At 43.1% G+C, this 16,114-nt stretch overlaps 2 protein-coding genes across 7 annotated transcripts in view; one reads left to right on the forward strand and one right to left on the reverse strand.

Moving 5' to 3' along the window:
• Window positions 1–536: 536 nt before the first annotated feature.
• On the forward strand, window positions 537–12,851 carry prima1 (proline rich membrane anchor 1). Its single transcript, XM_068580166.1, has 4 exons — window positions 537–1,438; window positions 2,337–2,478; window positions 5,062–5,194; window positions 10,234–12,851. The coding sequence occupies exons 1-4, from the start codon at window positions 1,157–1,159 to the stop codon at window positions 10,331–10,333; spliced, it is 657 nt and encodes a 218-aa protein (XP_068436267.1). The 5' UTR covers window positions 537–1,156; the 3' UTR covers window positions 10,334–12,851.
• Window positions 12,852–15,124: 2,273 nt separating this feature from the next.
• The window catches only part of LOC137787449 (protein unc-79 homolog), a 31,705-nt gene continuing 30,715 nt past the window's right edge, over window positions 15,125–16,114 (reverse strand). For all 6 annotated transcript variants that reach the window (XM_068579894.1, XM_068579892.1, XM_068579891.1 and 3 more), the window contains 3 exons: window positions 15,959–16,036; window positions 15,823–15,864; window positions 15,125–15,721 (listed from right to left, as the gene is read on the reverse strand). In XM_068579894.1, coding sequence (XP_068435995.1) covers window positions 15,533–15,721; window positions 15,823–15,864; window positions 15,959–16,036 — 309 coding nt within the window. In that variant the 3' untranslated portion in view covers window positions 15,125–15,532. The remainder of the gene's footprint in view (window positions 15,722–15,822; window positions 15,865–15,958; window positions 16,037–16,114) is intronic.

Below are 16,114 nucleotides of genomic sequence, written 5' to 3' on the forward strand. Positions count from 1 at the left end.
GGGTAATTTCATAACTGTGCCTTGTGAAGACCACCAACAATATTATGCAACTCTGCTCTAAATAAACTATACAGCTTCTTTGCACTCTGGCCTATAGCATCACCTCTTGTAAAAGATGTTAATATGGTGGTGGGCGGAAAGTAAAAAAAAAAAAAAAAGATGGTCGGTAAACAAAATTAAACATCTAATAAAAGATGTCTTTGCAGTTGCACGTTAGCAGTGAATGCCAGGTTACATCAGTATTGTTTAGCCTATCTCAGCCTACTTTTGGGAAACTGGACCACAGAGTGCTCTAGCAGGCACACAGCACATCAAACATGGGTACGGCAGTGTTTTCAGTAGGTAGGCGTCTCGCACTCTCTCTCTCTCTCTCTCTCTCTCTCTCTCTCTCTCTCTCTCTCTCTCTCTCTCTCTCTCTCTCTCTCTCTCTCTCTCTCTCTCCACTTCACTTTAATTCGCTCTAGTACGCGTCATCCTTCACGGACTCGCCTCCACACATCGAGAGCTATACTTTCTGCCTGGACCACTATAAAAAAATTACACACAAATATAAACAAGCAAAGAAAAACACAAACAAACAACAGCTGACATTAACGACGCCTACGTTACCACCTTCCCTCTCTCTCTCTGTGTGTGTGCGTGTCTGTGTGTTTTTTAAGGAGGGGTGGGGGGACTTTTGAGAAGCGGAGGGTGAATTTGTTTGAGCACACGCTGTCAGGATGAGCTGATGTGAGCGCTGCATCAAGTGCGCGGTGGTGATGCTCCCGTATAAAACAGCCCGCTGTATTTTGGCACAGAGGGGGTTGCATCAGTTTAACCCTCGGCTCTGCCCTCCGGACTCGCCCATACAGTATTCAGCCTAGATAACTTGACGGGATGTGTGATCCTATTGTGAGGAATCCTGCCGCACGATATTACTGAGGATCTCTCTCTCTGTTCGTTTATTTTTTTTCTTCAACTTCGATGGCTTGAGTGGCCCATTTGCACTCATGCTTGCAGCCGAGGAGGGATGTAAGGTACGGGCCATCCACCGCCCTCACATTGCACGGAGTACCGGCGTGATTCAGGTCGCTATCTGAGTGCCAATAAGAAAAAAACTACTTTCGAGATGTGAATTTTCGAGATTTGCTACTCATTCCACCGGCTCGCCTGTCCTATGCTATCGATAACGGGATTTCAAGAGGAACATGATTGTGGCATAAACTATTTCTGGAGACGCTTGTCACAGATATCGCCGCTGAACTGGACAGGGTGGATGGTTATTTCCCAAACAGTTCAAGCTTATGTATACTGCATTCGTTTGTTGGAATCGCTGCCTAGTATCTTCGAGAACAGCGCAAGAGGAATGCTGGTCCAAGATCTAATGCCATTTACTTTAAGTTTTTGGCCTTTTTTCTTCGGTCATTGCCTTCTTTCACTGTTTTTACTCTCATGCCAGGTAAGGACCCTGTTCATGCGCGCCACTTGTCAATTTACGCATGAGAAGATGTTACACTAATGTAAGAGGAGTTTGATATGCTGATGGATAAAAACTGTGCAACTGTTTTCAAGTAACTTATGCACCCAATATGTTACAAATAATATGCAAAGCATTGCTTGTGTTTTTACACAAGATGTTTTTAAGAAATACTGACTAGCATGCATATGTAGAGTTTTTAGTAAGGCATGAGAAATATAGCCACACACACACACACACACACACACACACACACACACACACACACACACACACACACACACACACACGCACACACACACACACACACACACACACACACACAGACAGCTCAGCTCTCTTGTAGTGGTAGCATGGAGTGGCCAACTGTGTTTTTATGATAACAATATTTAGTTATCCCACCAGGATCCCTGCAGCAGGCATATGTTAGTGATGAGTATGCTAACCTCTGCCCCATGCTGCTGCCTACAGATAGTGGTGAGCTGATGTTCACACGCACGCAGTGTTGCCAGGGTTCATGTGTAATGTGATCTGCTTGAGTTTCCAAGTCCACCCACGCACACTCCTCGGGGCAGCCTGCTGCCCACTCTGTTGGTGGGTGGTTTCTTACAGGGAGCGGGCTGCAGCCATAGACGTGATACTATTCTGCATGTACTACATACACAGCAGCCCCGGTGACAACAACACTGTAGCTGTCTGTGATCACGAAAAGAATGCTGAGAGGATATCCACAGGGCTGCTAACCAAGAGGCTGCTGAGTGTTCAAGCATCTCCATTTGTGCTGTACAGTGTTGTGCTGATGGCACTTGTGAGTAATGCACTGAAGGACAGCGCCTCAGTCATTTCAATGTCTCTCTCTCTCTTTCTCCTTCACCATAAGGGAGAACTCCAGAGGTCATGCTCACAGACTGTGGCGGAGAAAGTTAGTGAACAGTGCCAGCTGGCATGCCCCTGTAGAAGATACCCTCCCCTTCCCCCTCCACCGCCTCCACCGCCTCCCCCACGGCTACTGGGCACCACAGGTAAGACTCCCAGTTCACACTCCCAGTTTTCTCACCTGTCTCGCTGCAAGTCTGTCTGTCTCACTCTCTCAGTTTGCTCTCACTTCACAGTTGGATCTCACTCCTCGCCAAACACAGGTGTCGAGCAACTGGCTAGTCTGAAGAAACTGTTTTGACGTGGAGCATTTCCTTTTATGCTCAAAAGAAAATGTACTATCAACCCCCTGAGATTACTGTGTGAGCGACCGTGCATGGGCACTGTTTTGCAAGTGTGCCTCTGTGCATGTGATAGAGCCAGCAGGATGTTGACAGCTGAACACAGGACTAATTTATGCCGGGTCTGACCTTGGGGAGTACCCAGCTGCTTGTGAAATCCATGCCTGCTGGGCTGCCAAGCTCAATGGTTCAGTGGTAGGGTTTCCCCCGGAGGACCCCTGATTAAAACACAGATGAGTTAATTAAATTAGCTTTAATTTGAGAGAGATAAGAAGCTAATGAACCAGCCCAGTAGTTTTAGCTTTGTTTTGAAGTTGAGCTGGCGGCAATTAGGGTGTGTGTAAGTGTTTTGTGTTATAGTAATTGTCTACAACAAACATGTCTATCTGTGAAGATCTGCTGCCTGTTGCAACAGTTTTTCCTCCCTCTGAGATGGTAAATCCATTGACAGATAGGCAAACATATTTCACCAGCCCGCTCACTGAAAGTTGCAATGATTTGTAAGTAGTCTCATGCACCTTAATGAACAGTGCACTGAAATATGGGACAGGCGTTTCTGATGATGCAGCCGTTCTGAGCTATTACTGTGACTCTTTAGAATTACTCACCCTGAGCCCTTAATATTATGAGTATGGAGGAACACTAAATCATCAAAGTCTCAACAGGCAGCAGTGTAAAGACGTTAATCAATCACTTGAAATGATTTCGTTCTGTCTGGTCAATTTAAATGGACTTTATTTCCCCCCCTAACACACTGTGTGAGCTACCTATCGAGAGTTATTCTGTAAATGTTGGGCACTGCATGAATGCTGTCAGGACCATCTGACTGTAAGCTTTGGTGGGGGTTTGAATGCCCAATTACAGCCAACGCACGAGTGGAGTTCTGAACTCATCCATAAACAGTAGTGTGTCACGATAAACATGATAAGCAGGCCAATTTTTATTCCTTTTCAACTTTACACGGAAATGTTTGCGGAGGGTGGAGACACCATGAATAATTCATTTCAAAGAAGTTTTTTTCTTCAGTTCTCAATTTAATCCATACAGGCGCATAATTATCTTCCTATTCCTTCAGTAGCCCAATTTGCAAAACGATTAGAGCTGAAATATTGCTTTAAACTGTAGTCTATAAAATGCAATGAATATGCATAGCAAACATGAAAATCTGGGACAATGACTGAGACCTTATCTATCTGCTAAAAGTATATAAAAGGAGAAAATTGGCACTGTTAAATAAGTCTGTATGTGCTAAAAATGGTTTCCGAAGTCTTTCAAAGGAGTATGCTTCACCACAATGAAGTAGATCCTTACCACTGACTGAATTAAATCCTACAGCCGTTGACAAAACGCAGGATTAAAATGGAACTTTAGCTGAGAGGAGCTTTTAAATTCATAGTGACTTATGACGTGGTCTGCTGTATCGGGGAGAGCCGTGTCTTGTTATTTGCTCCGTATAAATGTGCTGTGTTGGGAGATAGTCCACAGCATTACTAAGGAGTATTTGTTGCTATGGTGTAAACCCTTCCTCTCATTCATAACAGAATAACTGTAAATGCAGGAGCTTTGAGTTTGTTATGACAGATACAGCCCAGTGTATTTTCTCAGGGACACACGACTGGAACAAACTGGTATTCATAGATAGATAGATGGATGGATGGATGGATGGATGGATGGATGGATGGATGGATGGATGGATGGATGGATGGATGGATGGATGGATGGATGGATGGATAGATAGATAGATAGATAGATAGATAGATAGATAGATAGATAGATAGATAGATAGATAGATAGATAGATAGATAGATAGATAGATAGATAGATAGATAGATAGATAGATAGATAGATAGATAGATAGATAGATAGATAGATAGATAGATATACACATGACAAAACAGATTATTAGATGGTATAACAGTATCAAAAGCTGCAGAAAGAGAAGGGAGAAGTTGTTCATTACAAACACAAAGTTGCTGATGCACACAATGTTACACAACATTCCTGGTGAGTGGTCTTACACCACAAATCTAATGTGGAAAGAGCAGGAGGTTCCTGCAACAGTGATTGGTGTGGACAAGAGTGCTGGTGTAAGGAAGGCTGACGGGATCTTAAATGATTCATTGTGTCGGGTTGGATATCTTTGAACGTTGAACCTAAGACCTACAGAACAGCTGAGGACACACAACAGGGAAGACAATAACTTTCATGTTGCTGTATGATGCAATCACTGAGGAACAAATGACTCAAGTTTGTTCTGTCTCCAAAGAGATGAGCACTGCAATCAAAGCGTAAAATAAATCGGATCGATTTTGTTAAATGTTCTTGTCATTCTCTACTTCTGTATCCAAATCTCTTTCCTCCTGTCCCCTCTTCTCTTCTTTTTCTAAGTGGCAGAGCCCAAGGTGCCCTTGTTGAGGCCTTGGTGGATGGAGATGGACATTGTGGTGCTTGGAACGGTGGGCTGTGCCTCAGTTGTCTTCCTGCTCTCAGCCATCATCATCTGCTACAAGGCCATCAAGAGGTTGTGTGTCCCTTTACTCTTTTTTGTTCTAGTAGTATTCCAGTTACATCATATTGGCACGTATCTCAAATATTCTTAAGTGGTGACAAATTGAAATAGGAACTGTCGCAGACAGGCTGCTCAACGTGTCATGTGTAATTTGACCCATGGGAGACTGCTCTATCTCTCCTGCCTTTGTGTGGGAAGCAACGATGACCCTGTCATCACCCTGCTGGGTCACACCGAGGTCAGAGGTTAAATGATGGGATGGTTGTAAATGTCACTGAGAACGATCCACTACACTGAGTCACCAAGAAACGTCATATGAATTAATTTATTGAAGTGCATGATGGCCCAACTATACAATGCTGTGTTGATTTTAATTTGCATAAGTGTCTTAAGCTTCCTAAAACGGCAGCTGGATGCATGAAAGTGAAAGCAAGAGGCGAGCAGAGGAATCCCAAGACGCCGCCGTTGCTGCGGGAACTGTTTCCCCCATTTGGCTTATTAGAGAAAAGGCTGCGTGAGGTTTTAGCCTGCAGCACAACCCAGACCCAATTCTCTGTGTGACATTCTGGCAGCACGGTGTCACACATGCACTCTGACATCCATGTTCATGTTCGTAGGCATTTAACAAACACACACATGCACATCGTGCAAAGCAGCACACATGCACAGAGAGGCATGCAGAGGAGACGACTTGTGTGCATCCATCCATATAACGCACAACATCTTTACATACATAGATACATCCTCTTGGCATATTTACACACTCTATAAAATATGGCATAAACATTGACTCTCACACAGCCATGAGAGAACAGCCACCGATGTGTGTGGTAAATCAGGGATCTACTTCTATGTTTTATTTACGAGTATTTAAATTGATTTAGTATCATACCTTATTATATTTATGGAATTACATTAAACCTGCATGCCAGACATGGCTTTCCTCAGCAGAGCTCTATTTCCCCTTTCTTTAAACAACAAATAGGCAAAGTCAGGCAGCGGAAGTAATGGGTGGTTGGCTCAGGAATTCATTATGGCAATTCTCCAGCCCCCTGTGTAGCCAAGGGGCACCTTTTTTAATGCAGCAGTGGTAAGAAAGTGTTGTTGCAATATGGGCTCTAGCCTTAAACCCAAGTCATTATTTATGAATTAATTTGCGCAGTCATTCAGTCGCAGGACACATCTTTTATACATGCAAGCGGGTCGTGTCCTGAAGCTCTGTGGGCTCTAGACTGCAGACTTTGTGCCACTACAAGCGACCCTCCACTCTCAATGAGAAGGGGAAAATACACAGGTCCAGCCAGACCGGCCTCATTAGACATTCATCAGTCACAAACCAATAGGAGAGCCGTCCAGGGGGAAAATGTGATTCCTTAGCATTTATCCCAGGCGCGCTAATCATCCATCGCTGCCGAGTGGAAGGTTGAGGAAACGACACAGCGAAAAGGACAGAAAAAAAATGTTGTCCACGAAAACAAGCAAAGGCAGTAATTGAGCGTCTTAGTCAATAACAGTGTGAGACAGGGTTTGTCAGTGAGAATAACACAGCCAGTTATATATAGCCCTTGCAGCCCCTCAGTGCTCCGGGCTTTCCCAATGAAAATCAGTTGGCCGAGGGCCAAGGCCTGAGCACCACAGACAGCAGAGGAGCTAGCTCTGCGGGTCCCAGCCCTCCTGGCCTTTTGTTATTTTTTATAATCTTTGTCTGCCAGTCATGTGTCAGAAGCAAAGGGGCTGGAAAGCAAAAACTCTTCCATCTAATTCTATTCAGAGTCCACAGCACCAGGGAGGCTGGTGTGTGCAAGCACAGAGAAGAGGATTCAGACACACGCTGCGTTTCAGTGTTGCTGTGCCATCCGAAGCAAAAGACATGATGCTGCAGTCCAGGCTGTCAGCCATCCAAGAAGCCAAAACAAACAAAACTCCAACCAACTGACTAATGAAGCTAGATGCTTTTCCCAATCACTTACCGCTCTGGGAGGCTTGTCCAAAGACAGATAATACATCACAGCTGCTCCTGTCCATGGACCATAAAGTATATCCAAAATGCTCAACCAGAGATACAATAATAAAAGGAAACTACTTGTCAGGCAAAGTGGTTTAAAATCCAATATTTACTAATACATAATTAATCTTTGTTTTATTTTCAAAATGACTATACCAGCACCATCAAAACCAGTGACAGATTTTTACAGTCTGTTTTTTAATGTGTTTTCTTTGAACCATAGCATGTTACTCTAATTTCCAGATGGCTGGAGTAATTGTAAACAGCTCAACACATGTCCCAATTTCACCATGATCCATTCCCCAAACTTCAAACAGGAATGTGCGCTGTGATTGCACAGCTTTGATATGAAATATTCATCTAACCTGTGAAATGTTGTGTTGCCACCTGCCATGTGTCAACAGCATGGCATCTATAATTGAAGGCCTGGGTAGAGGTCGGTTTGAGTCCCCATTGCTCTGCCCTGTGTGGTGGCCCAAAGCGACATGGTCAGTCTGAGCACAGTCTGAGCAGAGCTGACGTCCTGGGAGAAATAAACAGGGCTGAAGTACATCCAGCAGTCTGTATATCACCAGTGTCAGGCGGCCTTTTTTCAACATAACAGATGAAATACTGATCTGTCAAAAACATTAAAAATAAAAAGAAATTAGTTATCTGCAATATGGTTGTATAACGATAAACAAAATCAACCCCGCTGACCTTTTGTTCCAAGTAGAAGAATTCCCAGACTGTCTGTAAACCCGGCCGTCTGTCTCTTGGAGAATACTTTGGTCTATCCCAACTCCCTGAGCTGCAGCAGCATCAGCCGATCTCCTCCCCTGCGGCACAATGTGTTTCCACCCTGGGGCTAGACAGTTTCTATTCTGAGGCTTCCCTGGGTCCCACAAGGGACACAGCAAGCCGAATCTGTCCTATATGGCCGCCATGCATCCCTGGTGTCCTGAGACATATGACCCCTACCAGCTGACAGAGTCCCACCGGAAGTCTGAGTCATTGCCTCACGTTTAGTTTATAACTTTGTTCAAGAGCCACATGCTTGCATCCCCAAAACAAGCCCAACAACTATAGACTAAATGCAGTGTAAGATGTTCACAAAAGATACGTCGTCAGACAAAAAAAGTCAAACAAATGGTGGCACAAGAGGAAATGTCAGGGGATCAGAAAGTATAGAGTCATCCTCTGGGGATCATGAATGTGTGCAAAGTTTCATGTTGTTGATATATTTGTTGATATATTTCAGTCTGGACCAAAGTTGGCAATTGACAGATTGAAAAATGACATCCTTAGAGCTGTGTTGGGATCATAAATAAAAATGACAGCGGTGGCATATTGAGATTGTTTATTATGGAAACCCCGTTGTGATAGAGAGCGAGCTGAAGACTTGGAGAGTGACTTTTTTGACAGATGAAAGTATCTGAAACCCGGGAGGTGGAAGGGTGGAGGTGGTTCACGGCGCTGAAATGACAGCTGAAAAACAGCCAAGACAGGAACTGTTTTAATACCTGACAGCAACAAGATGGTTGAATAACAGGTGTGGCAGAATCAGATTGGCTAATGTTTAAGGGAGCAACGAAAAAATAAAGTAGACAAATTGAGTTGACAGCCGAGGAAATGAGCAAATTGAGCATATGCATGAAAAATACACATTTACTAGACTACTAGACTATCAATCGCATTATATATTTGAGGAAATGTCACCAAAACACATTTTACATAACAGAAATTGAAGCTTTATTTGACACATGGGGACATTACCTTTCATGCAATCCAAAGTGTGAAGCACAATACATGCTACAATTATGAAGCTCATGAGGCACGGCACATTTTTACTGACATCCTGTCAAAGCTATTAACTTAACTCAAAGGTAAAGTTTTGAGTCCATGGACATAATAATAATAACAGAAAGAATATAACTTAATATATGAGCACAACGGCATATGTTAAAATGCAGTGAACAGAAGCACAGGTGGCAAAGAGTACTAACGCAGTAATTTCAGTTACACATATGACCAAAGTCAGAAAACATAAGCTGCCTGAAGCTACTGGTCAAATCAGACCAGAAATCTGTGAGTGTATTGAATTGAGCAACAACTAATTTGATTGTTTTCTGTCTTTTCAACTTTTCATTTGACCGAGAAAGATTATGTGTGTATGTGTTTTTTTTAAAGTAAAAAATAAAATATCTTCATCTCTCTAAATGTTTTAAACTTTTAAAAAAAAAAAGGTTTTCTTGCAGGGTTATTATATTAGATTGCATGAGGTTGAATATGAGCTCATTTCACCCCGTAAGGATTCCCTCGCCGCACGATGCCCGACAAGGGAAAAAGACTGGACTGGGAATGACTGATTGTTAAAGTTGGACTGGCCAGCCGGGGCTTTCAGAGGAAAGGAGACTCTGAGCTAAGATGTCGCTCAAGGGTCCTCTGTGGCAATGAAGGCATAGTACAGTGTTGAGTGGAACAATGACTGTACTAACTGTATTCAGATCTGTCTCTGAGTTACATAAGCCCAAGGAGAGAGCAGCTGAGGGGGTCGGTGCAGAAGCCACAGTACACTGGACAAATATAATAACCACAAAGGCACCGAGGAGTGCATGAAAAGGGCTGCATTGAATGATACTGCTCTTCACAGGCCAGTAGCAGCAAGGGGATCATGTGTTGCGGCTTTATTTTGCACCAGGACGTCCTCATAGAAAGGACAGAGTACTACAGCGCAAACCTGTGTTGAGAGGAGATTATGTATTGATGGTATTCCAAAGTTATTTTGACAGCCACACACATACTCATTACTTAGAGGAAATATTGTGTTAGCCAGTCAGAGTAGGTAATTGCCTCATCCCTTGTGTTGTTTCTGCTCCTTGCAAAAGTGAACTTTGAACATTGAACTTATTAGAAAGGATCACTCAGACCATCGTGTCCATCCAGAGAAGCCCAAGAAATCAAATCAGCCTAAAGGGTAACAGTCAAGAAACTCTGTTTAATGAGGACAAATGTAACTATCTTGTGAACGAAATTTACTTTACTTTATGAAAATGTTTATTCGCAGGAAACCACTACGAAAAGAAGAGAACGGGACAAGTCGTGGGGAATATGCCATGAGCATCCGTAACAAGAAGGCCATGGGTACGAACAACACTGTGGTATAGACTGTCTCCTGGTGGACGCAGGAAGTGACATCATCATACCATCTCTCACCGTAACCCCAAATACAACGATCCCTTCTCACCCAGAATGCAACAGGGTTTTATCCAAGGTTTTCGAATAGGTAAACCTTCCCTTTTTGCTTGGCATGTTGCCTGGACTGAAGACACCATTCAGCTCAAGAGAAGCTGTAAAAGATGGAAGGTAAAAGAAAAAAAGAAAAAAAGAAAGCCGGAAAGGACAGAGAGAGAAATCCACAAACCCCCATGGTGTTGAAAGTGGCACAGCAGGCTGAACATTATGCTCTTAGTAACAGCAAGTGTTGCTGACAGGCTGGTTGGCTGCTGGCTGGAGAGGGACCGTCTGCCAGTCTGCCGCAGATCCAGACCTCACACACTGTTGACATCTGCAATGGAACAACAGACAATACAGCAGACAGGACAAACCCATCACACAAAATAAATAACATGCATGCAGTTTTTACAGAGAATGCAACATTTTTTTATATTCCAATCCCCACACTGTCCATCTTTTGTTCTGCATTTTTGAGACAGATGCTTTGTGAGAGGCATGATGTTCCTGTCGGCTCTAAGATGTGGATTCATCTGACTATGCAATTTAAAGAAATCCATATATAAAAAAAAAAGAAAGAGGAGCAGCGACATCAACATGGGACATTCTGGTTATTTTACCATGCCAAAAATGCCACCGAAGACTTAGGCTCAATGTAATATACTTCAGTCATTCATGGAATTATTTGCTCAATTTATTTACTTATTTATCTACCTTTGAATTTATTTTTCTACTTAAGAGAAGAAAAAATGTCTTGTAAGTTACTCACATCTTTACAAATCTTGAACATCTTGATGAACTCATTTTATTTCTCAATAGCTATGTTTTTTAAGTGAATAATTTATAAACCATATAATCCATTTGTGATGCTCCGATGCTTTAAGCCTGCTGTCAGTTTGTTGAGACACTGATGCAGAAAACACGCTTGAGTTTTGGTACCAGTTGTTTTGTCTCTGGGTGTTTGATATGCTTTTCTCTGTTTCCCTGAGATTTCTGCTAAAAAAGTCAGGGGTCTCTAATGTGCTATGTGAATGTGTGTTTTCCAAACATTATTAATGTGCTGCATCATATGCCAGTCCCCGTTCTTGATTTGTTATCTCAACGCAAGCCTCCCCTACAAGTTAAACCTGCTACCACAAGTCTTTTGGTTCAATCTTGTTGTTTCAGAGTCTTGGGGTCAGTTAGATGCCTTCAGTCAAGCTTTGTTTGGATTTGACAATCTTCATTTTATCGATCTGTCAAGAGGGGCTTAGCCCATCGCTATAGAAACTGGGGACATGAGCCCAGGCCTGACCTTGTGACTGGTGAGAGACAGGCGACTTAGCCAATAGCCAGAGATCAGGTTGCACAGAGCATGGCCTCAGCAGAGATGTGTGTGACTTTGTGTCTGTGCTGTCACAGGCATCCTCCACATCCCCGCTGGAAAAACACAACTGAACTGAACTGGAGCATCACTCAACGCTGCTCTGCTTTTATACATTAAAGCTGTGTGTGTTCGTGCATGAGTGCATTCATGTGTGTGTGTACGTGTGCGTGAGTGAGAGAGAGAGAGAGAGAGAGAGAGAGAGAGAGAGAGAGAGAGAGAGAGAGAGAGAGAGAGAGAAAGAGATAAAGAGAGAGAGAGTGAGTAAGTGTATGAGAGAAAGTGAGATTGTGTGTGTGTGTCTGTGTGCGTGTGTCTGTGTGTGTGTCTGTATGTGTGTGTGTGTGTGTGTCTGTATGTGTGTCTCTGTGTGTGTCTGTATGTGTGTGTGTGCATGCAGATGAGTGTACTCAGTGAGAGTGGGCTGTACTCTGTGGCTGTCAGTTAAGTATAGATATTGGCTAAACTGTGGAAATTTGGAAAAACACATGCTTGCATCTAAACATGCACAGATATGAGCTAACAGTATACCCCACCATGTACCTATATGAGAGAAATGAAGGATGCATGAATGTAAATATTGATATTTAAATATCTGCCTTCTGGACTGTTAATTAATGTACAGTGTAACAGAACATATGTTTATACATAGTAAAACTTAAACAATGTGCTACCATTTAGAATTATGTCAATGTTGTTATGTTGATGGAGCAAGCCATTAATGTATATATGGCAATCAATAGTACATACACAATTTATGCATTATACCAAACAGAAATATGTGCATAAGTTTATTTAATTGCTGAGTTTTTCAGTTGTAAATAAAACTGTACATAACAACAGACCCACAGCCTATTGTGTTTAAAGAGGCATATGTGCAGCTATACATCTGTTGTTATGGCAGACAAACTGGACTGTGTACGGCCAAGGTGGTAAATGTGAGCCTGTTATATTAAGCCTGTCTGCAATGTGCTGTGTTGTGCCGCTCATGTCTTGGGCAGAGAGCTGTGCTGGCCGTGTCTCCTGGGCCCCCCACAGTGGAGGACATGTTCTCAGTCTGTCTCACACAGTGCATCTTTAATGAACTGCAATTATCAAGCATATTGCTCTCCATGGGGCTTAATGACGCAAACATGAAAACTTATAGGTTGCACATTGTGCTCGTTCTGGGCTCGATAAATAATCATGTGACAAAACATCATGGATGTGTGTGAAGGATTTCTGCTGCTCAAGCAAGATTGAAATTGGGGTTTAGAAGAAAGCTAAAAGAAGGGAGTAGATTCAAAAACACCTCTGTGAGAGAGTCGTAGCTTAAATTATGTATATGTTTTTCTATTTGTATTTTAATTTTGAACATTATATGCACATTATGCACATCAAGTGTACTTAATAATGTGAAACAAACAAGGGGGACAAACCTGTACTATGCAGGCTGATGCACCGGAGCACTGAAGAGGAATGTCAATGAATTATAATGTGAATGAGGGACCATAGAGTGCTTTGCCTGCCCTGCTTGAGATGTGCCACTTGATGGTAATGCCAATGGACACTCTGAGCAATTTAAACATTCATGCATTGTCCAGCCAGGGCGCTGTGGATTTCAGTGTAATAAAAGCAATGTGACAGCACTAGGCGGGGGGACCAGGGATTGTCACTGTCTCAACAAGCTTCGTGAGCCTCTCAGAAGGCATTTCCATCGAGCAAAAGGGCACTGATACACAGGTTCTTTTAAATGTGGATTCTTGAAATTGTTTCTGTACAAAACTAGTGCTGCACCCTGTATGCAACTACCTCGCTCAACCTGCTCTTTAATCAAGAAATGTCACCCATGCACACACCTGGTGATACACCATGCTGGTGCATGCAGTCTGTGCGTGTGAGAGCTCACAAAGTCCTTTCAAAGCTGACCTTCACAATCTTTGAGGACCCTCTCTGCCTGAGAGGCCTTTGGTCAGCTTTAATTACCCTCACTACCTCCAGCTGCCTGCTCATCAGGTCAGCGCTTCCATATGGTCCTCCAGGAGGCAGCAGGCAGGAAAGGCAGGCAGGGGCGGGGAAAGTGCTGGATACCTGTGGGACACTGATTACATAAGCTGCTGCTAATGAGAGAGGTTCTTAAGTAAAGGGCTGCGAGTTCAAACGATCACAACGGTGGCAGTGGCTGACAGATGCAACCCAGAGCAAGGGGGACTTGATTAAACACACACACATGCACACCTGTGCACATGATGGGCTACATGCACATACACATCTGCATCCAGCAAGACTTTAATACACACTCACACACACAGGTACACAGCAGGAGAGCGGCTCTTTGATGAGGCAAGACTAGCGGTTGATGAGAAGGGGCACTGCAGCCTGATTCAGCTACCCTGGGGTCACTGGGGAGTGTGTGAGTGTGTTTCTGTGTGTCTGTCTGTGTGTGTGTGTGTGTGTGTGTGTGTGTGTGTGTGTGTGTGTGTGTGTGTGTGTGTGTGTGTGTGTGTGTGTGTGTGTGTGCGCGTTCATTAGTCACATTGTGTGATAACATTACACTAGTGACTCATTTGGCATACACCTCTCAACATGGGTCCTCTTACACATGCAGTGACTAAAAGCACATTAAAAAAATATATATTCACATCAAATTTGACTTATTTTTGTCCAATAAACTAATTTCTTTTTGCAGAATACATTTATATCATCAGATCTAATTCATTTTAAAGCTTGATAATGAAATCCTTGCAGCAGTGCAGATCAAAACAAAGATTAATGTGCTGTTTGACTTTCTAGCCCTGCTGTCATGTCATCTGTTTTTCTCAGACAAGGGCTTCGTGGTAATGCGGTTAGACCTCACAACAATGCTTAATCACAACAAACCGCATTAAGCCAAAGGTAATTGTGTTTGCTTGGTATATGCGTGGGCCAATCTGTTTCGCTGCTGCCAATGAAGAGGGGCATGGAGACGTGGGGTGGGCTTTCCAATTTGATGCGGAAGGGGGGCAAAACCAAAATAGTCTTGTTTACCTCCAATGTCTGGCTCCACCTTATCGAGTTACAAAGCTGCTGCTGCTGTGACTCAGATTGGCCTCTGATTGATCAGAGCTCTGATGGCGAGAGGCAGCATGACTGACAGTCTGACAAGGATCTCGGACGGGAGCTGAGTAATGCATGTCATGTCATTTTCCTGATACACCTGAGGTTTAGTTTCCCATCCAGGAGGAAAAACAACAGAGATGATTTTATCGCTCTGCCATCTGCATTATGGTAAACTGGACATTTTCCACATCAGCCAGGACATCAAAGGGCAGTAAATGTCACATTTGAATTTTGAAGGGTTCGGCAATTGATATGAAATGACAAAGTGTTCTCAATGTTTAGAAAAAATCGTACTTTTATTATCCAGCTTGCAACCAAGCAACTTAAAAAGTGATAGAATATGAATATAACAGAGTGAGTGTATAGAAGATTCAACAAGCATTTGCTTTTACACCTCGCTAAAATTCTCTGACTTCAGATCTGTTGAACACAACAGTTAGGCACCTGATGCAAATATCTCCCCTAAGCCTGTCAACTTTTAATAATTAGCTCCAGTGATAGCACTTTAAAATAGCATAGATTTAATTTACATATACAAGTATCACACTGATGATGCTGAAAATGATCCAGTCCTAATGAATCCCACAGCAGCAGTTTACAGAAGAGTCCTTTTTTGGTCAGAGGGTTCGTCCAGAGAGGATGCATGCAGGTCTTAGGACCCAGACTGGACCCACGGCGACAGCAGAGCAGGTCACATGGGGTAGAACTGCGAGGCAGCCTCAGACGACTGGATTTCCACCTGAGCCATCTTGAACTGGGTGCACTGCAGCCATTTGCGCAGAGCAAACGGAGGGGCTCCGGATGTCTGGCCCTGCAGACACTGGTGGTTTACTCGGTTCTGGATGGCCTGAAGACGCAACTGCAGCCCTGCAGACAGATGCTGATGAGAATAAAAGATGACAACATTTAAGTCCGACGTCACACAATGAGTCAATTGTAACTTGCATGAATCTGCATCACAGTTTTTTTTTAAAGCCTTACCTTAAGGTTTGACTGAATCATGGGTAGCCACATAGGGATTAACTGTAGGAAAGAGTGAGCAGGAATACATATGTTGTTATGTGTTAAGGTGATCATATGTTAATCTCGTAAAAAAAAATACCAGATTGTAGCAAACCTTGACAAAGATGGTAGAGTTGCACTCCTGAAGGGCTTCCATCAAACTAATGACATGAAGACACACCATTTCTACCATCTGAGAGAAAAATAGACATCAAAACATAGTTACAGTTTCTTCATCACATATAAAAACAGGAATTAATCCTAACATTTT

The sequence above is a fragment of the Clinocottus analis genome, unplaced genomic scaffold, assembly GCF_023055335.1.
Source record: "Clinocottus analis isolate CAN_PGR_092001 unplaced genomic scaffold, fCliAna1.0.p SCAF_17, whole genome shotgun sequence".
NCBI lineage: Eukaryota > Metazoa > Chordata > Actinopteri > Perciformes > Cottidae > Clinocottus > Clinocottus analis.

Bases quoted from the DNA above. Each gene is read 5' to 3' on its own strand.
- prima1 (XM_068580166.1), top strand. From the start codon at position 1,157: ATGCTATCGATAACGGGATTTCAAGAGGAACATGATTGTGGCATAAAC. The intron at 1,439-2,336 runs GTAAGGACCCTG...CTTCACCATAAG, and splicing joins TGTTTTTACTCTCATGCCAG to GGAGAACTCCAGAGGTCATG. The intron at 5,195-10,233 runs GTTGTGTGTCCC...GTTTATTCGCAG, and splicing joins TGCTACAAGGCCATCAAGAG to GAAACCACTACGAAAAGAAG.